This window comes from Takifugu flavidus, chromosome 13 (assembly GCF_003711565.1).
Source record: "Takifugu flavidus isolate HTHZ2018 chromosome 13, ASM371156v2, whole genome shotgun sequence".
NCBI classification, from domain to species: Eukaryota; Metazoa; Chordata; class Actinopteri; order Tetraodontiformes; family Tetraodontidae; genus Takifugu; species Takifugu flavidus.
Genome location: NC_079532.1, coordinates 1,259,445 through 1,276,923, shown reverse-complemented (window position 1 = coordinate 1,276,923; position 17,479 = coordinate 1,259,445). Strand labels below are relative to the sequence as shown.

The following is a 17,479-nucleotide window of genomic DNA, read 5'->3' as shown; positions in this document are numbered from 1 at the left end:
ATAAGTATTTTAAGCTCACTTTTAATGTCTTAATATTATAACTTATTCTTAATTCCCTTTTTATGGTAATTATTTGTAAACTATTCTTAGCATATAACATTATAGATTGTCTTATTTTATTAAAGTACCAATAAATCTTGATTTATAAGATCAGATAGAATCGATTTGCCGATTAAATATTTGCTACTATTAAAAAACAAATTCAGGTTCGCTAATCAATCACAGAGTAAATCGTTCCTGGTGCAATTCACGTCAGATTTTAACGAAATTAACCATAAATGTGACTCGTAATAATCCGCTGTGTCTGGAAATATCGCTAAATATTCAGATTTCGCAGTGAAAGTATGTTTATATTTTAACACTATGCGAAACCATTCGACAATCGATCATTTGGTGATAAGCCTGGCTGTGACTGGCTAATGCTAGCTAGTTACGCACTAGCAGTGTCAAGCAGCTTCGCGACGGACAGCTAGTAAAACATTGGACCAATGCCTTAGAAAGCCCTTCTTTTCCTTACCTCTATCAATCATTATGAATGTTATACGGGGATTTTAATAGGCAACATTTATTAGATTAATTTCGAAACACCGATGATAGTATTCGGTTTTATTATATCTACATCCACATTTTATTTTTTTTTGCTCAAGCTAGCTAACTTGCTAGCCTAGCTACGGTTAGTCAAGATCGCCTATGATGGCACAGCCGGGGAGGGATTCCATACTCGGAGGTAGGCCACATACTTCATTTTATTGTTTTTGTCTTGTATCACAGTTGTTGAACGATTGTCTTTATATTGGATGTGTGTCTTTAGAGTAACAAAAGTCGCGACTAAGTGTTAAACGTTTGCGTTTCAGTTTTCTTGGCTAACGTATTCGAAATGGGATCATGGAGCTTTTTTGGTTTTCTTCCTCGGGACGTTTAAAAATGCTAGCTTACGCAACTTAATTTGACTTAAGTGTTTGTAGTTTACATCCTCAATCGCAAACACGTAAATGAATGACAATAAATCCATCAGACTCGCAGTAATGGCTGATTGTCCTGACTATGGAGCTACCTGTTTGTTTGGTGCAGATAATTGTCTGTTGTTTATTTTGGTGTGGTTCCTATTTTAACATTTTTTGCATGAATCCTTTTCTCCCATGTGGAGATGAGCACTATGGACGTGCACGTCAGACGTTTGATTGGCGGGTGAGGTGTCAGGACGGTTATTAAGTACATTTTAATTGAGGGTGATAAACGTGCATGCACTTTCCATTAGAATGACCAGATTGAAGGAACTTCATTTCCAATGATGTTTTTGTGGCAGTTTATTATGTTAATGAGGATGTTGATTTGATCAAAGTCACAGATAAATTAAATACGACATTGGCGATGAGGTGTAAAGGTTCAGTGTACATCCATACTGCTTAAATATTGTGTTTATTCATAATAATGGTGTCAAGGAGGCTTATTTTGAAGAGAGGTGTTGAAATGAAATTCTGCTTTTTGATATTAGAGCAGCACTGATTCCTCTTTATTGGAAATGGGAATGGCACTAGTTCTGGAGTGGTTACAAGTGACCTTTGAGAGGCTTCTCCTAATTTTAACTGCAGATAATTATTGTCTTCATACGAGAAAATAAATTATTTTTCCTGACTTTATGCAAGAAAAGCGGTGCTCCATATTTGTGAAGCTTAAAGATTTGTCAACCCATATATCATGTGACAGCCACGTCACAATAATATTTCATCTAGCAGCAGAAGCAGCTATCCTGAAAATACAGTCCTCCATCATGATTCCATGTATAGATGTATTAGCCATGGTTAAAAGCTGTTATTATAATGGAGTAAAAGCACAGAAGTGAGCTGAACACAACATCAATGACCATAACTGAGGAGTAATAATTGTTCTGAGCTGGTTTATAATGGGAACCAGCAGCTTTTAGGTGAGGTGCTGCCCAGTTGCACCACCCCAATCTAATCTTAGTTCTTAATGGAAATTAAATCAATTGGAAGACGTGATAGTTGATTTATAGTAAAGAAAATGGAATGAATTTTGTTCCTGAAAAACCATAGTATTGCAGTGAACAGAGGTTTTTGCAGGGCTGCAGAATATTCTGCAGATTCAGTCGTCTCTTCGTGATGGTCGATGTGATTTTAATCACTTTGTGTGCTGTGAAATTTCACATCAGGCTCAGTGAGCAGATGATCCTCCAGCCCGAACAATCCAAAGAACTTTAGCTGGATGGCAGACAATATGTAATCCTGTGTTTTTCTCATTTCATTTCCTGACAGTGGCCTCCCAGACTCACTTTATGTTTTTCTGTCTAATTTTGCTGCATCTGTATTTCTGAAGCTCTGAACTTCCCTCCCATCTCAGTCTAGACTCTGCATGGGGACAGACAAGCAGCAGTGGGTGTGATCGGCTGATCATCTGAAGCCACCAGAAGCAACATGGCTTCACGTCAGAGGAACTCTGTTCGCATACTTTCGAGCCGGGAGCGAGGCTCCCAGTCGTTCGGCTCCCAGAGGCTCCTGCAGCTGCTGGTGGAGGAGAAGGTCCGCTGGATGAAGTGGCAGAGTCAGGTGGGTTTTCCTTCATTAGCCTTTGAGCCATTTCTGAAAATATTGCGCAGTGTGAACTGAAAAGGGATCCTACAGACATGCTAACTCAGATGTTGTGGCTTCCTCGTTGACTGATTGGAGGCTAAAATGGCACTACTTTATGAGGTCATTCACTTCGTATACATTACAAAATGCGTATTTGTACTTACAGCTTCAGTTATAATTTAGCATTTTTGGAGTCTTATCTAATTTCAGTCTAATTGTTAATGTTAATATGATGATCGTGTTTGTGCTTGTTACAGAAAGTGGAGCTACCCGACAGCCCTCGTTCCACCTTCCTACTAGCATTCAGCCCTGACAGGTGAGCAGGTTGTCAAAGTTCACAAAATTCTTGTTAGTAACCTAAAAGGTGCTGTCAGATGATAAATATGTAGTAAAACAGGAAGCACTTGCTTGATGTGGGAAAAACGGGAAGTTCTTGTCTGCACAGTTATTACAGGCCTTTGGTCTCACTTCTCAGTAAAAGAGGAGCAAACTTTAGTGCTAAGGGGTCTAAAGTAATTTGCATAAGAATTTGAATTCAACTGATGTAAAATTAAATCCATTACATTTGACTTGGAAATAAAAGCAGATCCTTTTCAGGAGTTTTGTGTTTAAATGGTTCCTATTTCTGGGTCTGAAAATTCTCAGGACCCTGATGGCTTCCACACATGTCAACCACAACATTTACATAACGGAGGTGAAGACTGGAAAGTGCCTACATTCTTTAGTGGGCCACCGTAGAACCCCCTGGTGTGTGACCTTTCACCCCACGATACCTGGCTTGGTGGCTTCTGGGTGCCTTGATGGTGAAGTTCGTATCTGGGACCTGCACGTGAGTGTTTTGCCCTGAAGCAGCTGAAACTGTTGTAGGAGACTGTCATTAGATCTTCTTCGTAATGTTTTTGTTCTTCCAGGGCGGTAGTGAGAGCTGGTTCACGGAGAGCAACGTCGCCATCGCCTCGCTGGCCTTTCACCCGACTGCTCAGCTCCTCCTGATTGCCACCAACAATGAGCTGCACTTCTGGGACTGGAGTCGCCCGGAGCCCTTCGCCGTGGTCAAGACGGGCAGCGACACAGAGAGAGTCCGGTGGGTTCGGTTATGGGGTTGGTTTGCTAGCATTTATGCTTTTTAACCATAAATCTAACGTATGTTGTCTTTATCTACGCTTCTGTTAGACTGGTGAGGTTTGACCCTCTAGGTCACAACTTGTTGACGGCGATCGTGAATCCATCCAATCAGCAGGTGAGCACAGTTGGCCATGCATCTGAGCCAAATTGTTTCTGTGCTGGTTCAAAACGTTTTTTGTCTTTCAGAACGAGGAGGACTCGGAGGTTCCGATAGACAGCGTGGAGATGCCTCACTTCCGCCAGCGCTCCTTCCTGCCTTCGCAACCGGTCCGACGCACACCTATCCTCCACAACTTCCTGCACATCTTGTCCTCTAGATCACCAGGGGCTCAGACCGGAGGAGAACAGCAGCCACTGCGTCCACTTGGTGATAACGGAACCAATGTGAGAGAATCTCCCAGCATGCCTCTGACTCAGTACCCCACCTCTGAACGTGGGCCTCCCTTCCCAGGTTGTACACAACACCTGGGTATGGTCTGCCTCTGCAGTCGCTGCTCTGTCAATCGTAATGCACCCCTTTCTGCCAACGTGACCCCGTCTGATGTGAGGGGGCCACCTACGGCTTCCCAGCCTCCCCCAGCATTCACCTTCTCATCGGCCCGTACGGAGCCCAGGCAGCCGTCAGAGCGACCCTCTGCCTTTACCACCGTCTATTATAACCCCTCTCTTAATGCCGCTGTATCCAACAGCATTGACCCACACTCCAACCCCAGACTAGGACCTGACTGGCCCCGTAGTCTGCAGAGTATGAGGGACGGAGGGGTCGGTCCAGGTGTTCCACCTCCCAGAACCTCCTCTTCCTCTATTAGCCTGCTCTCAGTTCTCAGACAGCAAGATGGTTCTTCCCAGCCCCCAGTGTACACCTCAGCATCAGAAGGGCGTGGGTTCTCTCAGCATGGGGAACCGGGGGCCCGTGACGGAGCTGGGACCAGCAGTGGCCATCATCCGTTTTGGGATGGCTCACGCGGCAACACGGCCTCTTTCCGTAACGTCCTGCAGTGTAACCTGAGCCGTTATTTTATGGAGTTTGATCGCATGCAGGACCTTGAGACTCCACTAGGAGGTGGTATGACAGACACGAGTCAGGAACAGAATCAAGAGTTACTAAATAATAATATAGACACAGAGAGACCTCGGCCTTCATCTTCAGCTTCCCCCACAATCATCCACTATCAGCCTCCTCTTCCCCCTCCTCCTACATCCCATAGCCTCGAGAACAATGTTCCTCCTCCGGCTTCCCAGGGCCACCTGAACCGCTGCCGGGCCTGCCACAACCTGCTCACTTTTAATCATGATTCTCAACGCTGGGAGCGCACCAACCAAGCCTCCTCCACCTCCGTCTCCACTCCAGAGGCCTCCACTTCCTCCTCTTCACCATGGCAACCCGAGGAGGGCAGAAGGACGCTAGAAAACCAGCTTCAAGAAAGGAGGCCCCATTCAGAACCAAGTGAGCAACCACCTCCTCCTGTAGGTGGAGGAGCTGGAGCTGTGGCCTTCTCCATGGCCCCGACCCCCAGCCAGCCTGGAGAGCAGACTGTGGGCTTGGTCTACAACCAGGACACAGCACAGTGGGAGAGGGTGTACCGCCAAGCTACTGCTGGCCGCCTGGCTGACCCAACAGAAGCCTTAAGCCAAGAAATGCCTGTTGACCCACCAGATGAGGACTCCCTGAGGAGGTACGATCCCTTTTCTTCCGGTTTTCAGGCTGCATCAGCCAGTCATTATAAAATCATTCTAAATCTGAGTGGCTGTGGGCTAATTGATGTCCCGTGAACTGTCTGGTGCAGTTTTGAAATATTTTATTTAGCCTCTTAGCAAAAATAAGCAATTTTCATTCTCCATGACAGGAAAGGAGCTTCAGTTAATGGAGAACTCCACCCTGCTCTGAAAGAGATGATATATTGAAAAATGAGCTTTGAATAAGTTCCTTTGGTGTGTAGCTAGACTGCCTCTTATTCTTCATGTATATTTTAGTAAATGCTTTATGTCGTGATGTCCTGTTTGTCCTTCAGGCGACTTTTGGAATCATCTCTGCTGTCGCGTTATGACATGTCAGGATCCCGAGACCATCCCATTTACCCGGATCCAGCCAGGTAACCTTCAGAACAGCTGTACCTCGGTCTTTAATGAGACTGCCTTTCAGGTTCTGTCTGTTCTCAGTTCTAATGAAACCGTCCTGAAATTTTCTGTCTTTCTCCACTAAAATTGAACCCGAACTCTGTCCAGACTCTCTCCAGCTGCGTACTATGCTCAGAGGATGATCCAGTACCTGTCGAGGAGAGACAGCATCCGCCAGCGTTCACTCCGCTATCAGCAAAACAGACTGCGTGCCATGTCGACTTCCTCCGATAGCTCTGCCAGCAACCCGTCCAACTCCATGGACAACAATGACGTGGACTTGGAGGAGCTGGAGTAGGTTTTTAGTCTATTTTCATTTTTTTTCTGTTAGGTTGTGAATGGCTCTTAATCACCAGAGACACGTTCATCCTCTGATCCACATAAGAACATATATAGACACGTTGTATACAGAGTTCTGTCTTAACAGATGTATTTGATTTTCTCCTTGAAAACTTTGTTGCTTTTCAGTGACAATGTAGATCGAGCCAGACACAGAACTCCAAGGAACGCCAGGATGTCTGCACCATCGCTGGGTCGCTTCGTTCCACGGTGAGCCGGCTCAAGCTGATTCCAACTCACTTCTGTTTTGTCACTGGTTTGGTAGAATATTTGAATCTCACAACATGGTGGTGTTCCTCTGCAGGCGCTTCCTCCTGCCTGAGTATCTGCCATATGCTGGCATCTTCCATGAACGGGGACAACCTGGCCTGGCTACACACTCTTCAGTCAACAGAGTCCTGGCTGGTAAACATGGATGCCAAAGAATATCTATTGCTGCTCTCTCACAGACAGATTTTAAATCTCCAATCAGCTCACCATTTTAGATTTGACTGTTTTCCATTTGCGTGTGACTGTTGTTCTTTTCAGGTGCTTCTATTGGTGATGGTCAGTCTGCAGTTGCCAGCAACATCGCAAACACCACCTACCGTCTGCAGTGGTGGGACTTTACCAAGTTTGACCTGCCTGAGATCAGCAACGGTAATAAAACTTCTCCTCTTTCTGCTCCATTCAGGATTGTTAGTTCCAGCCACCCTTCCTCCTCCTCCCCCACCTGGTGCTATGTGCTGATGTCATAATGTTCATAATCACTCTTATTTAGCCAGCAAAAAGTTGAAATGTTCTGAGAGTTCACTTTTTTCTGTCTGTTTTTTTTCCGTTTTTCAGCCTCTGTCAATGTTCTGGTGCCAAACTGTAAGATCTACAACGATGCCAGCTGTGACATCTCTGCAGACGGTCAGCTGCTGGCAGTCTTCATCCCAGGCAGCCAGCGAGGTTTCCCAGATGAGGGCGTACTGGCAATCTACTCTCTGGCTCCACACAACCTGGGAGAGATGCTCTACACAAAGAGATTTGGTTCATTAGACTTTAAATAGACTTTGACATTTTTTTTCTGGTTTCTGTAAATGTGTATGAATGTCTTTGGCTGATTGTGATGATTTATTTTCCATCAACAGGCCCAAATGCCATCTCTGTAAGCTTGTCTCCAATGGGCTGCTATGTCATGGTCGGGTTGGCCTCCCGTAGGATCCTGCTGCATCCCACTACTGACCACATGGTGGCGCAAGTCTTCCGATTGCAGCAGCCTCACGGAGGAGAGACTTCCATTAGGGTGAGTCGGGGAACGACCTGCATCATGTCACACGAATCGGAGGACTAATGCTCATTTTAACACCTCGTCCTCTGTCCATTTATAGTCAATGCTGTGACAGTTTTATTGTTAATTCCAGAAATGGAATGTTGCAGATGGCTCCAAATAAAACACACAGGGGGAAAAAACTACTGCAGGGAAATGTCAAGATGTTTTAATCTAAATTATGAATCAAAGATATTCAGTTGTGTAGCATTTGGGAGATTTCATGTCATGGTTGGTTGGATTTAACCAACAGCCAACTGACAAAGGTACATCAATATTAATGATATTTCTCATTTGCAGCCTGTAATGAGAGGATTCACTATGTGATTACCGTGTGTGCTTGCTTTTATTGACTTCCTGGCTGTTTCAGATGGTCTTTAACGTGGTCTACCCCATGGCTCCAGACCAGCGGCGCCACGTCAGCATCAACTCAGCTCGCTGGCTTCCAGATCCAGGGATGGGTCTGGCATATGGGACCAACAAGGGCGACCTGGTCATTTGCCGACCTGTGTGAGTAATTCATAACTGCGTCACCATGGAAATCTCGAGCCAGTCCACAGCTTTTTTTCCACAGCATGTTTAATTGGTTTCAGACATCAGGCATCACCCCGGTGGTAGACATGAATGTGAATCTAATTTGGGTTCTGGAGCCACATCTATAACATGTCAGAATCTTTGTAAGCTCTCCTAGCTTGTGTGAAGGCGAGGACACAAAGCAGACGGATCCAGGGTTTTTATGGGTTCCAAGCAGAATATTTTTAGAGCTATAATGACGTCTATGTTTGTTTACTACTCTGTATTTAAAGCCCAATAATCAATTTAAAATGGTTTGTGCTGTCATACTTGCTGAAACAACTGCTGACCTCAACCTTGGTGTGATCTGGGATCTGTCTGGGTTTTGGGATCATGTTGGGGCTGGTTCCATTGCAGCCTGTCCTGTTTGTGTTCAGTGTGTTCTACTCATGTGTGAGGTTGACCTGTATGACCTGAGATGTGTCAGGGTCCAGATAAAGTAGGTGACACCACTGTAAATTGTACAGCTGAAGAATCTTGGTTGTTTGAATTTCTGCTTCAAAAGTTACAGCTGATTCTGAGAGAGTGGACACTGAAGATGTAACACAGATGTGTGTGTGTGTGCGTGCGTGTGTGTGTGTGTGTGTGTGTATACTCGCATTAGTCTGATTCTATCAACAGAAGAGAGGGAATGTTAACAGACATCCTGGGTGGATGTAACTCCAAGCAGGAGGATGGTTTATGTTTGTCCTGACAGGTAGAGAGGAGACGGATCACACCAGGGCAAAAGGCTGTTTCATTTGTTGACTTCTGCCAAAACAGTCCACGTTTATACGAAAAAGTTTAGACCATCAGCAATTCGGGTAAAATGAAGATGTTGTAGCTTTTGAGTTTCTTTCTGGAGTTCAGTTTACCAAAAGGATTGATTGGTTTGTGCAAAAGTGATAGAATCTCCACATAAGTTTGACTCTATAAGTCTGCTTTGTTAAAATATCTCAGCTGTGTCACACAGATGCTGATAATGTGGAAAGCACATGTGGGCTGTGTCATTCTGTTCCCTTTAAAGTCTTGTGAAGCTGACCCAGCATCACCAACACATTGAGCTTTGCAGCTCCATCGTCACAGGTTTTAACAAGTGATGACTGAGTTCAAGCTCTAAAGTTCACCACTGAGGAGCTCAGTTCTCCTACGTTTCCCCAGAGAAAACGTGAAGTTAAAGTTGTAGATGTCACAATGTCCACGCCTGTGAGGTGAACTGATGAGATTATCTTAATAGTCCCATTGGACAGGAAGAACATTGACTGGAGAAGGTCAATTACAGCATTTAATGAGGTCGTGGTCTGTGTGATTCTTAGAAGAGACCTCGCCTCTGCTTTTAAACTTCCTGAGTAGAAATGAATTAACGCATGTGCGTTTTCCAGGTTCTACAGAAGTGACGGCGAGAGCCCCGCAGAATCAAGCGGCGAACCTTTATTCTCCGTCAACAACAGTGGAACCAGCCGAACTCGAGGCTCTGACCGATCCGGGTAAGAAGAGCTGATGCTGTCATCACAGCAACCACTTCTCCATGTGAAACGTGCTGTAGACTCTCGTCTTGTCTCATCTCTTCCACTTTATCCCTTTCGGGGTCACAGGGAGGGTACACAATGAGCAAAGGTAGGGTCCACCCCTGGATGAGTCACCAATTCATCACAGGGCCCTATGTAAGCATTTGTGGGTTTGATACCTTGCTCAAGGGTACCTGGGCAATGCTCTGAAGGTGTTCTGGCACCTCCTCTACTACTAGAAACGTGCTGTAGGGTGATCAGATAAAAGGAGCTTTGTGTGAGATCATCGGGAAGACTGAGCTCATGCTTAAAAACATCAAACAGCCACCTTCCCTGAATTTAACTGATCAACTTTTTACCTCAAATCATTTGAAATATGTGACATAATTTGATTTGTGATTATTGGTTTCAGATCTAATCGCTCTGGCCTGAGGCCGGACAGAGACATGGGTTTGATGAACGCCATTGGTCTTCAGCCCCGACACCCCGCTCCTTCAGTCACATCCCAGGGAACTCAAACTCCCATCATTCAGCTGCAGAACGCAGAGACTCAAACAGAGAGGGAGCTCTCGGAGCCCAGCGTCCCTCAGCCCCCCCATGCAGATGCTCCTCCTGAGGCTACAACAAGTCAAGAAGCAGCCGCAGGACAACAGGCAGCTTCCCAGAGCAGCATCCAGAGTGAAGCTTCAGCAGAGGACAGCGCCCCCTCAGGCGGTACAGGTACTGCTCCTCCTCCATCACCAACCACATCTGTGTAGGTGTGTCCCAGGGTCACAGGTCACACCCTTACCCACACCCCTTTCCCTCTGGGGAAAGCGACCCACCCAAATTTACATCCTTCAGGCTATAGATCAGGGGTGGGGAACCTTTTTCATATCGAGGGCCATTTCAGTTTTTATAAAGTCCTCCGCGGGCCATACTATTATGAACATATACCTAGGGATGCAAAAAAAAGAGGAGAAAAAAAAGTCTATAACCACTGTGTTACTAAGTCTCATGATTGCTGCATTTGAATTTGAATTATTTATTTAGCACACATGCATATAAAATCACCAAAAAAAATAGAATAAAATGACAAACAAGTAAAATATGTTTACATGATCATACAAAACAATAAAAAAAAGAGGTGCAGAGTTGAGGCAAGAGACCCGTAAGGGCCTGTTCGAGGCCTCTACTCACAAAAACTGCAATACAACAAGATAATCAAGAAAATAAATGAAAAGAAAGAAAGATAAAGACAATAATAATAACAACTAGAAAGCACTCAGAGAGCGCAGACCTCCGCCAAGCGCAACAATTCCTGGCATATTGTGATTTCCACCATAAATATTAGTCCCACATATACTTTGACTACATATTTAGATTCCTTGACCATAAAAACCACGAAAAAAAATTCACGCTTTGAAACAATTTTACTTTGTCCGGCGCGAGTGCCTCAGCGGCGGCTACGAGGCACTCCTTCACGAACTCGGCATTCTGCATCCACCTTCCTTTTCTTGACAGTCGCCATGATGCATCAATTTTTCCTCCGTGTCAATCAGTCCAGCCCACTACGTACATCACATGCTGTGTTCACTGACCCTGACCTTGACTCGGACATAACATAACCGTTTGTTTTATCTCAGAAAACGGGAAAATATTTCCTCTTGTTACAAAAGAAATTTCAGGATACGAAAGGCAAAAATACGCTACCGCTGCTACTCGCAGCTCGCGGAGTGTAGCAAACGGTCCAACTGTATAAGTGCACATATAAAATATAAAAATCTTATTGCGTTGCGGGCCGGTAGAAATGGTCTCGCGGGCCGTATACGGCCTGGAGGCCGGGGGTTCCCCACCCCTGCTATAGCTGACCATAAAACCAGTCGTGGTGTGAACTGTCTCCAGTTTAATTTAATTTTCTGTCTCCAGAGTCACCAGAGTTCAGTTCAGGAGAAGACGCTCTGGCTCGAATCCGCCGACTCATTGCTGATGGTGGCATGACAGCAGTAGTGCAGCGTGAGCAGAGCACCACCATGGCCTCCATGGGGGGCTTTGGAAACAACATCATTGTCAGCCATCGGATCCACCGCGGCTCCCAGACCGGCTCAGGAGCCTCCAAGCTGCCAGCTGATCCTGCCTCGTCGGCTCCTTCCACCTCTGGTGTTCACCTCCTCAACCAGCCCTTGCAGCAAGCTGTCCCACCTCCCACAGCTCCCACCCCAGCTGAACAGCTCACGCCTGTGTGGGGCCCCCCGGTGCTTTCGGCCCCCCAGCCAGACACCATCTCTCTGGAGGATTTGGATGACTTATTTGATGGCGGGCAAACAGATGACGACTCCCTACCTGCCCCCTCTTCTTCCCCCTCCTCTTCATCCTCCTCATCTCGTAGCCCACTTCCTGGCAGCGGGAGCGCCCCCACCAGCGACCCGTACAGCAGGTAGTTCTGCTGTTGGCTGATGGTTTAGCAGACGGCTGTACCTGAAGCCTTATCTCGAAAGAAATGGGTGCTGCTTTGACCTTAAACGGGGTCTCCCACCTGGAAAATAAGGGACGCGGCACCCCCACCCCCACCCCTTCACATCAGCATGCACTTCTACTGCACTTGCACCGACTGGACTGAATCTGGCCGCCGTCAACCCTCGCCAGAAAGGGCTACGACACGGATAAATACAGGTCAGCGCAGAGTCGCTGTCCTCCTGCAGGATGATCATTCTGGGGGGGTAGAGGTTCAAGTGCCAACAGAGGGGGTGGGGCCTCCTGCATTTACTCCCAGTGTGCTGCATTTGGTGCCATGCAACATTGACTTTCGATGTGATTGAAGTGTTGAAAAAGTAAAGTGAGCTGTACTTTGTGGTGTTTGTTACTCTAATGGCCGAGGACCCCCACCACGCCCCACCCCACCCCAACACAGGGACAACCAGACATGGATGATCGGACATCTGACATGAATCCAGCTGCAGTGCTGCAGCTCATCAGACGAACACCAGGTTTATGTCTACAGGCTGAAGAGCCCATTTATTTTCCGGGGGGGGGGCGGGTCATCACGCTCCAACCCGTCATCCCTCTGAAACCTACTCAATCCTGTTGCACTAAAGTGTGAGTGAGTGCGTTGTGTTCATGTTCACGGGCTGTAAGGCCACATCAACTATAAACTACAGAAGATTTGCTGCGTTTAGCTTCAGATTGGGCAGATTTAAAGGGCCAGTTCACCCCAAGACCACGAACCAGTTCCTATTTATTTCAGGTGAGCTGCTTACTTTCAGACATTTCTGCCTTCTCTGAGATTATAGGCCATTTTTGCGCCAAGAAATTCCCAGAATTTTTCTCTTCTCTCGTGACATCATTGGCGGAGGAGGAGTTTGCTTAATGTGCAAGCTCCGCCCCTTTGCCATCTGAACAGGTGTGTGAAGATGCCGACGTAGTTTGTGGAATACTGGATTATTTTGTGTTGTTGAGTTTTATTACAAATCATTGAAGGAAAACCTGCTCACGGCGTCAAAGCTGGAACAGGTTGACTTGTGCACGTTGTTCTAAAGACGCATGTGTCATATGGGCTTTATGCTGCATCTGGTGGGTCGTTTCCACAAACATTTCAGATAAAAGGATTAGCATACTGTAATTAGCCCTGCTCACAGTGTTGGAGTGGGGGGGGCGGCACAGGTAAACTGATATGTCTAAAAACAAATAACGATATAAGCTGATTATTAAATAGTTTCTGGAAAAACCTTGAGCTCAAGGCGAGGTGTGTTCCCTTGCTGCAGCCTACCAGCAGAGGGCGTTAGAGAAGATTTACTGCTGCCAGCTTTGACTGGTCAGAAAAAACTTTTTAAGATTTGGGTTAGCTGAGACGTTTTAAATCTTTTATAAGAAAAATAATCAGTTGATCATGAAAGCAATCAAATGAAAAGATTTGTAGATATTCTGATGTCATTTTTTTTTTCTCATTTAACTATAAACCACAAACTTTGACGTTTGCTGCATGTGTAATCACAGGAAGTGACTAAAAATAACACTCGGTTCAGATGTTTTGGTTCTTTTCTACCAAGACCTAAGCAAACGCAACAGACGCAAGGTCTTCTGGTGGAACCGTTTGTGATTGGTTCAAGCCCTGCCCATACGTAAAGCAACGCCCATACACCTCACCTTCCCTCTGCTCCAAGAAGAAAACTTGAATTTTTTTTTTTCTCTGATCAAGTGCTCCTTTTCCAGACTGTCCAGCTGCCGCTGCTGTACTACTTCATTTTTATTCCACACGTGCTTCGATACACACACCCCACTGCAGAGACTGGGTTGCAGAGACTGATGGTGTTAAAGTTGTGTAAGTTACTGAGTTGTGATGTGTGATCGTTGGGGTATTAATGGACCTATGAGAGCGAGGATGTGGATGAGTAGGTGGAGCTTCTGTTTCTGTAGTTTCAGCAGGTCAGTCCAGGTGAGGTCTTGTTTCTGTGTTACAAACTGATCTGAATGCTCCTCCTGGCTTTACTTGATTAATTAACATTTTAAAAACACCACTGGCTGCAGTCTGTTTTGTCTTTGTGTGATTGTTGTGTCATATGATCCTCTGTGATTCATTTATATCTGATTTAATCAAAAATGTTTTTTAATTATAAAAACTTGCCAGTGATAATTGAATATAAGCTAGTAAAATGTCCACCTGTGCTCAGCCTCAGATCTGATCGGGTTGAATCCATTCGGTTTTTTTGGTGGGGGCGTAAAGATTAAACATAGGTCGTTGTCATGTAAGCAGCAATTGGATCCACTATCTAATTTCCACCAAACAGGAAGCAGAGTTGAGCAGTCAATCATCTTTCACTTTGTTTCCCTGCCTTCCCTTTTATCAACAAGACAAGGTGGACATTAGTGTGGAGAAATCATAGTGTGAGAAGGGACTTTCGCATTCAAACGTTAAAAATCCGAGTTTATCACTTCAACGACTCCCAGTTATGGACCTGAGCACTTGTTCACTGTCCGTGTGTCTCAAAGTGACTTTTTGTCCAACTTCTCCATATTTACACTGGACTCTGCTGAATGGTGCCTCGGTCCAAACTTGGTGCGTTCACAGTCGTGACGCGAAGTCCATCTGAAAAATAAATGCTAATTTTAAAGAGATTCCGTTTTTAATCAAGATGCTGGTTAATATGGAAATTATTTAATCTGACCATTAATTAAAAAGTAATAGTCCTCCAAACCGCGTAGGTGAAAAGCTGATAACTTTACTGAGGATTTTAATAAAGTAAATGATCCGAGTCCAGACGGATGGACGCAGGTAAACAGGCGATAAAAGCAGCTGTCTGCAGGAACGGAAGGCTCATAAAATGCGTCCTGCTGTCTGGACTCCGTCTCCTGGCGGTACCGGACGGTTTTAGATGCAGTGGAGATGTTCGGGAGGAGCGTCGGATAATGATAATGAGAGAGAAACTCTTATAAGGAGTCGCCGCGGTTGCAGGAAGCGCAGAAGACGAGGCGACGCCGGTGAGGACCCGGAGCAGCAGGTTTCAGGTAAAGACCAGAATCAGGAGGAGCTCAGTCGCTTCACAATTTACTGAAAGATTTTTAACCCCATTTTCCCCCAAATTACGCGTAAAATTCAATAATATTTGTTTTGCTGCAGGCTCATCAGGTCCAACATTTAAATTCCATCAAAGATTCAGAGCCGTTTATTAATACTTCGTTAGTTTTTTTTAGTCTATTTCAAGGTTTGGAGAAAGTTGGAAATTCTCAAATTAAAGTGAAAAGGAGATTTTTTCTCATTAATTCTGAAACGGTTGTTTTTTTTCCCTCCAGTGTTGTCGAGCATCTTGTTTCCTCCGGTCTAAGGAAAAAGTTTTGATAAAATGATGTTGGAATGTTGCAATTGTTTTATTTAAAAAATATTTCAATGTCGCGTTTTGACGGCAGCGTTTTGATGCGACTGATAAAATAATCTTAAAAAACAGAAATCCAATGTAACTCGTCAAATGTGATCGATGTTAAATGAATCCGATCTTAATCTGTTAACGAAACCTAGAAAATGATTTTCTTATTTTACCTAACGAATCCCTATTTAAATAGTGGTGTGACGTCATATCGGGTCTTCTGTTCCACAGCTTCCGCTAGAAGAGGATTTAAAGTTTAATATTTAAGTGCGCTTTTTCAGTCACCCAGTAACCATGACAACAGCACCCGAGTCTGATTCCAACGCCTCCACCTGGACACGCCCCTGCACGAACGCCTCTTGTCAGCCTCCAATCACAGCGCAGTGCCCCTACAGCACCGCTCAGGTGGTGCTCATCGCCATGGTAACCACCTCCCTCAGCATTGTCACCATCACGGGCAACATCCTGGTCATTCTGTCCATCAATGTAAACCGTCACCTGCGGACCGTCAACAACTACTTCCTGTTGAGTCTGGCGGTGGCTGACCTGGTCATCGGGCTCGTGTCCATGAACCTGTACACGCTGTACCTGCTGCAGGGCTACTGGCCCCTGCGGGCGGCGCTCTGCGACATGTGGCTCGTGGTGGACCGTGTGGTGAGCGGTGCCTCTGTCCTGAACTTGCTGATCATCAGTTTAGATCGTTACCTCTGCATGACGCGACCGTTCAGCTACCCTACATGGCGCAGCGGCAGGATGGCCGCCCTGATGATTGGCGCCGCGTGGTTGTTGTCCTTCGTCTTGTGGGCTCCAGCCATCCTCTGCTGGCAGACGAACGGCGGCAAACGCGTGGTTCCTGATGACCAGTGTTACACCCAGCTCCTCGCCAGCCCCGCCGTCACCTTGGGAACAACATTACCGACCTTTTACCTGCCGGCCGTGATCATGGTCACGCTGTACAGCCGCCTCTCTGCCGCCAGCATGAACCGTCTGAACGCCTACCTGCTGGAGCGAGGCGCGCTCAGAATGTCTAGTTCCTCCATCAAGGACTTTCTTTTGAAGCGACGCAGCTGGTTGGTGTCCAGCGACCCTGGCTCGGAGCTCTACCTGAACCAATCAGACTACAGCGCTCCGAACCCTAAAAAGAACCAGAAGAGTCCCGGAGACGCTGCCGAGCCGGAGGCCATCTGTGGCACTCCTGAGGGGCCCCGTCCTCGGGCCTGTGCTCGACCCTCGAGGGAGGACGAAAGCAGATTTGAAAATGAGTCTTCGTCCAACACTGACCACCACCGGACCGCCTCTGCTGCCTTTTCCAGCTGCAGGTCTCAGGAAAGACGCCAACGGCGAGCAATAGCAAGGGAGAGGAGGGTCACCAGGACCATCCTGGCCATTGTCTTGGCCTTTATCATCACCTGGACGCCCTATAATGTCTTGGCCGTCATCGCCGCCATCGGGCACATCGTCATCCCCAGCGTTCTGTGGACAACGGGATACTGGCTGTGTTACGTCAACAGCGCCATCAATCCCTGCTGCTACGCTCTGTGCAACGTGACCTTCAGGAAGACCTTCTGCGGCCTCCTTCGCTGCTGCAGCAGGAAGCTCCAGTGAATGTTTCCTGTTTCCCTCTGATGTTACAGAGGCATCTTCTGGCGCCAAATTAGAACTCTTCTTCTGGATCCACGTTTCTTTCTGACTGGTTGGTAAGAATTTAAGTGATTTTGAAGCAACCATGACCGGAGCAGCTGTCGGTTCTCTGACATCAGGAATAAATCTGCTACATAAACGATGTCATTTTAGCAAGAATTCAATTGTTGGGTTTAAAGGATTCTTAATTTTATCTTTTTAAAATAAATGATGTATTGGAAACCCTTCTTTTAAATCTAATGCCCTGCTTTAAATTAACGTTAATGGCTGTTAGTGTGTTACATGATGTTTATTTTATGCCCCCATAACAGCATTTATTAATACTTCTTTAGCCACCCAAAGCTAATAAATGTCTAACTGTGGTCAAAAGTAAAATGTGTTGCGCGTTGCTTCATTTAAATTCTAGAAAAATGATTTAAGCCTTCTTTTTTCAGAACACGTGCAGTAATTTCTGAACAGACGGGTAACACCGGAGCC

The 17,479-nt window shown here is 45.9% G+C and overlaps 2 protein-coding genes across 3 annotated transcripts; both read left to right on the top strand.

Annotated features, from left to right (window-relative positions):
- Positions 1–414: 414 nt before the first annotated feature.
- Positions 415–14,014, top strand: ambra1b (autophagy/beclin-1 regulator 1b). 2 transcript variants are annotated; one of them, XM_057051005.1, is made up of 18 exons: positions 415–727; positions 2,359–2,564; positions 2,846–2,904; positions 3,234–3,417; positions 3,500–3,672; positions 3,762–3,828; positions 3,900–5,389; positions 5,726–5,806; positions 5,940–6,125; positions 6,300–6,380; positions 6,475–6,575; positions 6,699–6,809; positions 6,996–7,184; positions 7,286–7,440; positions 7,835–7,974; positions 9,399–9,503; positions 9,937–10,244; positions 11,433–14,014. In XM_057051005.1, exons 2-18 carry the CDS (start codon positions 2,433–2,435, stop codon positions 11,942–11,944), a joined length of 4,074 nt encoding a protein of 1,357 aa, XP_056906985.1. In that variant the 5' UTR covers positions 415–727; positions 2,359–2,432; the 3' UTR covers positions 11,945–14,014. The 2 variants fall into 2 exon arrangements, with proteins under 2 accessions (XP_056906985.1, XP_056906986.1); XM_057051006.1 differs by having other exon boundaries at positions 9,937–10,282; positions 11,433–11,719.
- A 260-nt stretch (positions 14,015–14,274) lies between these two features.
- Positions 14,275–17,377, top strand: chrm4b (cholinergic receptor, muscarinic 4b). Its single transcript, XM_057051014.1, has 2 exons — positions 14,275–15,005; positions 15,593–17,377. The coding sequence occupies exon 2, from the start codon at positions 15,656–15,658 to the stop codon at positions 16,964–16,966; it is 1,311 nt and encodes a 436-aa protein (XP_056906994.1). The 5' UTR covers positions 14,275–15,005; positions 15,593–15,655; the 3' UTR covers positions 16,967–17,377.
- Positions 17,378–17,479: the final 102 nt, after the last annotated feature.

What these genes read in the sequence shown, in the direction of transcription:
- chrm4b (XM_057051014.1), top strand. Translation starts at nt 15,656, where the DNA reads ATGACAACAGCACCCGAGTCTGATTCCAACGCCTCCACCTGGACACGC.
- ambra1b (XM_057051005.1), top strand. Translation starts at nt 2,433, where the DNA reads ATGGCTTCACGTCAGAGGAACTCTGTTCGCATACTTTCGAGCCGGGAG. An exon ending in TTCGTATCTGGGACCTGCAC is followed by an intron (nt 3,418 to 3,499) that starts GTGAGTGTTTTG and finishes TTGTTCTTCCAG; the next exon opens with GGCGGTAGTGAGAGCTGGTT. An exon ending in GAGGAGAGACTTCCATTAGG is followed by an intron (nt 7,441 to 7,834) that starts GTGAGTCGGGGA and finishes TGGCTGTTTCAG; the next exon opens with ATGGTCTTTAACGTGGTCTA.